The 7,146-nt window shown below is 53.5% G+C and overlaps 4 protein-coding genes and 2 non-coding genes across 6 annotated transcripts; 3 read left to right on the top strand and 3 right to left on the bottom strand.

Moving 5' to 3' along the window:
• Window positions 1–54: 54 nt before the first annotated feature.
• Window positions 55–372, top strand: VTP21DRAFT_10890 (uncharacterized protein; the record flags this gene model as incomplete). The annotated part of the gene is made up of 1 exon (XM_069390275.1): window positions 55–372. A coding segment is annotated over one exon (318 nt), but the record flags the coding sequence as incomplete, so codon positions are not given.
• An 823-nt stretch (window positions 373–1,195) lies between these two features.
• On the bottom strand, window positions 1,196–3,638 carry VTP21DRAFT_10889 (uncharacterized protein; the record flags this gene model as incomplete). The annotated part of the gene is made up of 2 exons (XM_069390273.1): window positions 1,196–2,833; window positions 2,913–3,638. 2 exons carry the CDS (start codon window positions 3,636–3,638, stop codon window positions 1,196–1,198), a joined length of 2,364 nt encoding a protein of 787 aa, XP_069252439.1.
• Window positions 3,639–3,835: 197 nt separating this feature from the next.
• VTP21DRAFT_10888 (uncharacterized protein) lies at window positions 3,836–4,683 on the bottom strand (the record flags this gene model as incomplete). The annotated part of the gene is made up of 2 exons (XM_069390272.1): window positions 3,836–4,318; window positions 4,630–4,683. The coding sequence occupies 2 exons, from the start codon at window positions 4,681–4,683 to the stop codon at window positions 3,836–3,838; spliced, it is 537 nt and encodes a 178-aa protein (XP_069252438.1).
• A 290-nt stretch (window positions 4,684–4,973) lies between these two features.
• VTP21DRAFT_10887 (uncharacterized protein) lies at window positions 4,974–6,276 on the top strand (the record flags this gene model as incomplete). Its single annotated transcript, XM_069390271.1, has 4 exons — window positions 4,974–5,036; window positions 5,231–5,269; window positions 5,340–5,684; window positions 5,797–6,276. 4 exons carry the CDS (start codon window positions 4,974–4,976, stop codon window positions 6,274–6,276), a joined length of 927 nt encoding a protein of 308 aa, XP_069252437.1.
• A 524-nt stretch (window positions 6,277–6,800) lies between these two features.
• On the bottom strand, window positions 6,801–6,871 carry VTP21DRAFT_t86. Its single transcript has one exon. It is a non-coding gene; the product is annotated as a tRNA-Gly (tRNA).
• An 85-nt stretch (window positions 6,872–6,956) lies between these two features.
• On the top strand, window positions 6,957–7,029 carry VTP21DRAFT_t117. Its single transcript has one exon. It is a non-coding gene; the product is annotated as a tRNA-Ser (tRNA).
• Window positions 7,030–7,146: the final 117 nt, after the last annotated feature.

Here is a 7,146-nt window from a genome sequence, read left to right as displayed (position 1 = left end):
TCACTCACCCCTCCTCTCTCTCTCTCCCTTCTCCCCCCCCCCCCCACCCACTAGCCGGATGATCACACCAACTGCTGTCGATTTTGCTATAAAGCATTTACCTTTTTCCGCAGGCGGCATCATTGCCGGATATGCGGCGATATTTTCTGCTCGCGGTGCGCATCGGGGATTGCACGGCTGGACGAGTTTGCTCTGCCCGACCCGAGCCGCGGGAAATTTCTTGGTCGCGTGTGCGCCAACTGCCATCACCGCTATCACCTGCAGGACGGGGAATGGGGCCGCTACACGCTGGTGATGACGGGGATGCAGTATGCACAGTGGGCCTTTATGACGCTTTTTAGGCAAAAGCTGTCGAGCTACATCCTGGCATAGTCTCCTCTTCGGCCCTCTTAAAATTATATATGGGTCCTGATAGCCCGCTTTATCTATCTTGATCTACAATTATATATGCTAATGTTTTTTTATTCTCTTGGTTTTTTTTTGCTTTAGTGTGTGTAGTTTTTTTATAGTATAATACGAAAAGGATACCTTTATTTTTTTCTAGGCTGATATCTTTTCTATTGCCATGCAGTCTTGGGATTATTATTTTTCTTTTTTTTTTTTGCATTCCTCTTTTTATTTTCTTATTATTTTTTAATATGGGGGAGTTTTGCATATCTTTTGAGGATATTTATAATCTTTTCTCGTTGTCCAATGTCACTTTTAGCTTTTTTTTTCTCCCTCTCTTATCTAGTTGTTTGTTCTGCTTTCTCGCCCCTTCTTCTCTCCTATGTTAGAATACTTGTCTTCTTGTGAATACATTAGGCAATATAACATTTTTTCCCCACTCGCTTCGACTTGAGCGGTGGGCCGCTGGAACTTAGAGGGCGGCACGTTTCCGAAAGGGAAAAAAAAAATGCATGTTGAATGACTACAAGAACACAATAACCGCCGAGGATGATCCTGGCAGCTATTGCACCTCCCAAGGACGGGGAGTGGAAGACCGAAACATAACAGCTAGAAGAATGGGGAAGTGGGGGGAGGGGGGAGGGGAGAGGGGAGAGGGAGATACTTCAGAAAGTCCATAAGATAAGCACCATGAGCACTAGGTCAATAGAATCTATTGTATCTGATTTTGTAGTTGGATTAAACCCAAAAAAATATAGTAAAATATATATCACAATAGTAGAGTATGGACAATAATATACAACGGAGATCAGAGGCTCTCCAGCTCGAGCAGCATGCGCTCGATCTTGCGCAACTCGTCCTTGATGCGGGCCGCTCTAGCGCGCAGAGGCTCGACGGCATAGCCGGTGTACCTCCCTTCGTACGCCAAGTCGAGCGCGGGTATTTTGGGGAGGGGCTGCGGGGGAGGTTGCGGGGTCGGGGGAGGGTGAAGCCGGCCCTTGCCACAGGTCGGTCGCCCACTAGCTAGCTGCCTCTCTAGCTCATAGAGCCTCCAAGCGTTCAGCCCCGCAATGATGGCCCCCAGCACGAGCACAAACACGCTGGCGCGCTTGAGCGAGGCGTTGCGGCCCTCGTGGAGATCGCGGTTGGCGGCGACGCGAAGCATCGAGACCAGGCCAATGAAAAGCGCGGTCACCAGCCGGATAAAGGAGTGGAAGCCGTGGAAGAAGGACGCGAGGACGCCGTGGCGGTCGTACCCGCCCATCGCGGACGCCTTTTCCGCCGGCCCCTCCATCTCTGCTCCCCGTGGTTCCATCGGGGCCAAGGAGGAGGCAGCGGCGTCCTCCTTCTTCTTCCGACTCTTGCGCGGTGGGCGCTTCGCGCCCCCGCGCCCCACCCTTCGGTCCAGCTCGGCAGGGAGGTGCTTTTTCCGGCTGGCCTCGGCCGTCTTCAGCACGCGCGTCACCTCCTGGAAGAAGCCCGTGATCCCCTCCACGACGGTGCGCTCCACAATGCCCTCAAACAGCATGCCCTTTTTGAATTCCACCTGTGCGGTGACGCGGACCCGGCTCAGGTGCGACCCCACCCGCAGGATGCAACACCGGTAGAGGATGGCGAAGAGGTCGCCGAAGGGGACGTGGGGCGCACGAGACGCGGAGGCGTATACGCGGGCGTGGCGGGACGCGTGGACAAGCGCCTGGGTCTCGTAGCATTGCGTCATGGCTTTGTGGCGGAAGATGCGGAAGTTGGCGCGGTAGGTCAGCTCCCGCTCCTGGATGGCACCCGCGTCCCGGGGCCGCCTCCACGGCCCCACGTGGAGGTCGGAGGTGCCCAGCCCTTGGTGGATGTGGTGCAGGGTCTCGCTCCCTCCAAACAGCATGTCCTCCACCGCAGAGTACGACAGGGAGACGACCAGATCCATGATCTCGAACTTGAGATGGGATTCGCACGGGCACTCCTGCGCCTCCTTCGACGTCGACGTGCTGGAGGTCGAGGTGGCGCTGAGCTCGGACGCCGAGTGGTGGCCGGTAGCGCCGGCGCCCGAGGGATGGTGGATGTCCGGCGGAGGCGGCGGAGGCTCACACAGCTCCAGGGCGGGGGGGTGCCCCGGAAGCTTCTCGGGCAGCACCACCGGCGTCCCGGGGCTCCTCGAGGCTGGGACCTCCCCGGGGGCAAGCATGGACACGTCGAGCTCTCCTTCTCCCAAAGCAGCGCCTTTCTCCGAGAGGAGGGGGGCGGGCTTATCTATGGATGGATTGGATCGGGTATCTTCTGGGCGCTCGTAGCCGTGCTGCGGCCCCCCGGGAGAGTCGGGGAGGGAGGCGAGCGTTTCGCCCGAGACGAACTCTGCCCCGGGCCTCTCGTCCGACGCATAAGGCGCAAGCTCCCAAGCCTTGACAATCTCCTCGTAGGCGGCATCGCGCGATAGAAAGTTGTTGAAGGTGTACTATGGGTGGAGCGAGAGGGTTAGAGCGGATGCGGCCGACCCCTCTCGGTTTGACCGAGAGGCGAGAAGCCAAACCTACCGTTTTCTCCGCCGTCACAATCCTCAGCGCATTTGGGATGACCCGTAGCCGGTAGTCTCTCTCGATCCCGGCCACGTCCCTCAGATGCACCACGACCCTCATGGCCTTGCTCAGCAGCCGTCCGTAGAAGCAAACGTGGTTGTTTGTGCAGAGCAGCACGCCCTGCCAAAAGGAGGGGCCGCGTTTGAACGAGCACGTATAGCCTCGTCGGACGAAGGCCACCTCGTGGGCCAACTCGGGGAATTGGCGTTGGAAGCGAGACTGGACTTTGGTGAGGCACTCGGGGGGGAGCTCTTGGGTGTCATTGCTCTGTGCAGAGGGCGTGGGAGTGCGTGAGAAAAACTCGAGATTAGGGCTATGGGAGGAGGAGGGATTCACCTGTGATGATTCGCATTCATCCCGCCGACATGTCGCCGACTCGTCCGGTTTCTCCCTCGGATACTCCCCCGACTTTCTCGCCCCCGCGGTGGTCTTCGCCGCTTCTTCCGTCGTGAGCGGCACCGGGACCACGGCGGGGTGCGTGCTCGGGGACGTTTCCGTGAAGGTGTTGGGCTCTAGCAGAGAGCGCCAAAACGACGACGCTCGCCTTTCACTACTGGCTGTACTACAGCTTTCAGGATTGGAGCGCAGCGTGCTCGCATCCGAACAAGAGCGCGGGCGTGGGCGGGGGGAGCGCATTGCTGCCTCGGATGTCAGCGGAGCATTGGATGAACTCTGTTGCCGCATCCCGACTTGACCGAGGCGTTACGAGAGTCGCTTGTGGTTATTTCCCTGGGAAACTCGGGGCCTATCGTGGCCAAGAGGGGGGATATTGGCGACTCGGTTACTTGTTTGGAGATTATTCTTGGCAAAATCGCCAGCGCAAGCCGGTGACCAAGTATATCGGATGAAAATGAGGGACGAAGAGCAAGCAATGATGACGACTAGTGGCGCATAGTCTTTGGCGTGGCAGCGCCGGAGGGGGAGTGGAAGTGGGAGAGGAGAGGAAGGTATGGGGCGATGGTGAAGAGATTGCGCTTTGGCGGGAGAAAATAAAATTCAATGGCCCTACTTCCCTTTTCAGGCTCAAACGTCAATCGGGGGCCTCTGATTCGCGGGCTTTTAATCGTGCGACTGAAATTGGGGCTATCCGGATTGCAGCTTTCCCCTCCCCATTTTCTTTCAGTCAGAGCAAAATTCGGGCGCAACTTGACAGGCCCGTCGGGGCTATTTCCCTGATGCGCCGGGCATGCTGCCGCCCACCCTGCTACGCGCCAGCGTGAGTTTGCTTGCTTCGCTGCAGCACGGCGAGCACTTCCCTTCCAGGGGCCTGCGACCCGTTGCCTTTGAGACATTAATTTGGGCTCTTGTTTCATAGTAATGAAATCTGCCCTGCGGCTATCAACCCTGAGGGTCGAGGTATCCCCCTGGCGGATATTCGATGCCAAAATTGCGTTTATCTTGGTATCAGATGATCTTTTGATTTTTCTCCTGCTTTCGAGTAGGTTTCCTCCCGTATCCGTCCCATTCCCCTATGCAACTTGTTCTCAATGGTGTCCTACCCTGGGCTTCCTCTTCACCCATTGCCGGCTCTTGGCTCTCTTAAGATGGCTTGTTTTAGCTCTCGTCCCCCCCCCCCTCCTCTTTTAAGTATGAAGTGCGGCTGCTCTTCCTGTAGGGTCCAAAAATAGAGTATTTCATGCTCACAGCTGGATTATCCCATGTATAACGCAATCACTTGAACCTTGGACGGCTTCATGACCGAGATGGTGGGGGTGGTCGGAAACGACATTGTAAATGGAGAAGCCCGATCGTCATCCTTCCGCGATTGCCCTTTCTCTGACTCAATTTCTTCCGAGTCCCCCTTTATGCGCGACTGCTAACCTAACCTATCCCCCCTTGTCAATCATGAATTGTTTTGATTTCGCTCTACTTTTTTATTTTCTCTTTGACACTGAGCCCGAGGAAATCTGGCCGCTAGAAGGGGTTCTCATTTGCTTTTCTCTTTTTACTCTTGCCTTCCTCCTTCTACCCTTTTCCCCTGTCTACCATATCGAGCTGTATTTCGTCGACTAGAAAGTCATGTTTACCAGACTCGCGGGTAACGGCCTGAGGCAATCGCTTCAGAATTCTGCACAACAGCAGGTAAGAGCGTTATCGATGATGGGCGATGTGGGGCACTTTAGCCGAGTGCGATCCCTCTACGATGTGCAGGAGGAAATGCTGAGTGAGCCCCATGCAATCCCGCTAGTTTGGACCCACAGAAGAAGATGGAGTGCATTGAATTAATGATGTCGAGTAAATTCTAATTTTTGTTTCTGTTCTTTGCTCTAAATCAGGTTCGACTCGCATCCACCCAAGCAAATGCCACTCGTTCCGTAAGTATTCTTTCTCGATTTTGATTGCCATATTGATGGCGTGTTTTGCTAAATGTGTTTGAGAGTTTAGAAAGCCCTTCCCTTTGCTGCCGGTGGTGCCGCCCTTCTAACCACATTCAGTTACCTCTACTTCTCCTCCAACGTTTCCGCTGATAACGCCGACGAGGGTCTCCATGCCCCACATTACCCATGGGATCACGAGCGACCCTTCTCCACCTTCGACCATGCTAGTATTCGCCGTGGTTTTCAAGTATACCAGGAAGTATGTTCCACCTGCCACTCTCTGAATTACATCGCGTGGCGTAACCTGGTGGGTGTCTCGCACACCGCGGAGGAGGTCGCCGAGATGGCCAAGGAGGCCGAATATACCGATGGCCCCGATGATAATGGCGAGATGTTCCAGCGTCCCGGCAAGGTACGCGATCCTCTCCCCTTTTTTTTCGAGGCTGCTTTCGTACTCATCTCTAAGCTTTTTTTTTTCCGGGGATTCCCACCTTTTTTCCTCCACCTCCAATACGTCTATTTAGCTTTCTGATTATCTCCCTCGCCCATATCCCAATGACGAGGCTGCCCGTGCCGCGAATGCGGGTGCTCTTCCTCCCGATCTCTCTCTCATCATCAAAGCCCGCCACAATGGTCCGAACTACGTGTTCTCCCTTTTGACCGGCTACTGTGATCCTCCGGCGGGAGTGGAGGTGCGCGAAGGCCTCAACTATAACCCCTATTTCCCCGGTGGTGCCATTGGTATGGCCCGAGTGCTGTATGATGGCCTCGTTGAATACGAGGACGGCACTCCCGCCACCACCTCGCAAATGGCAAAGGACGTCGTGACCTTCCTTTCGTGGGCAAGTGAACCCGAGCACGACGAGCGTAAGAAGATGGGCTTCAAGACGGTGGCCATGCTCACCATTTTGGCTGGACTAGCACTTTGGGTGAAGCGATTCAAGTGGGCCGGCCTTACGAACCGTAAGATCCTCTATGCTCCACCCAAGTCTTCAAAACACTAGATTTTTTTTTTTGTTATTATTCCACTCAACCTGAGAAATATATGTTATTTGAAAGCAGAGGAAGATAAAAAATTCAACAATAATACTCATGAGGAACCGTTTGAAGTAGCTTACCATTTATTATCCAATGTTTTTCTTTTTTCCCCTCTACCTATTATCCCTCCGTTTCCTCTTGATAGATTTGAATATTTATAATTAGTTGGACTATTTTAGAGATGCTTGTTGACACCCTACTGAAATGAGCTTGAAATGGATCTCTTTTCTCCCCTCTCGCACACCACCGCATCCACAAATAGTAAACCACTGTGCTCGATAAACTAAAGGGTAAAGAGAAGCCAATGATAATGATATTGCGAGAGTCTTGTGCATGCACAGTGTCTCCCAGCTCTCTAAGGATGCTAGATAGTGGTTCATGATTAACTCTAGTATTACGCCCCTCGGGGGGATGGATCTTCATTCAAACAAGAATTAACGATAGGCTGAATAATTCATTTAAAATGAATTGAAAAAAAATTAAGATATCCTGCATGGTCCGGGAATCGAACCCGGGTCTGCCGCGTGGCAGGCGGCAATTATACCACTAAACCAACCATGCTTCACGTGAATCGAGAGAAAAAATGTGTTTTTGTAAGCAGGAATTTCAATCGCAGTCACAATAAATTTTGGTGCTTTTTACCCGGGGGAGGGTTAGTGTAGTGGACTATCCCTGGGATGCCGATGAGAACGGCGTGGGTTCGAATCCCACTTCCCCCACCAGCACTTACTCTTGGTTTGTGACTGCTATCCACTTGATCAGAAGCTGAGTCTTGATTATTGAAAAGATCGCCCTTACGATAAGTACAACGATTACATTGGTTTCACGTACATGTT

Source organism: Calcarisporiella thermophila, assembly GCF_041956535.1.
Source record: "Calcarisporiella thermophila strain CBS 279.70 unplaced genomic scaffold VTP21scaffold_8, whole genome shotgun sequence".
Taxonomy (NCBI): domain Eukaryota; kingdom Fungi; phylum Calcarisporiellomycota; class Calcarisporiellomycetes; order Calcarisporiellales; family Calcarisporiellaceae; genus Calcarisporiella; species Calcarisporiella thermophila.
This window is presented reverse-complemented; position numbering and strand designations above follow the sequence as displayed.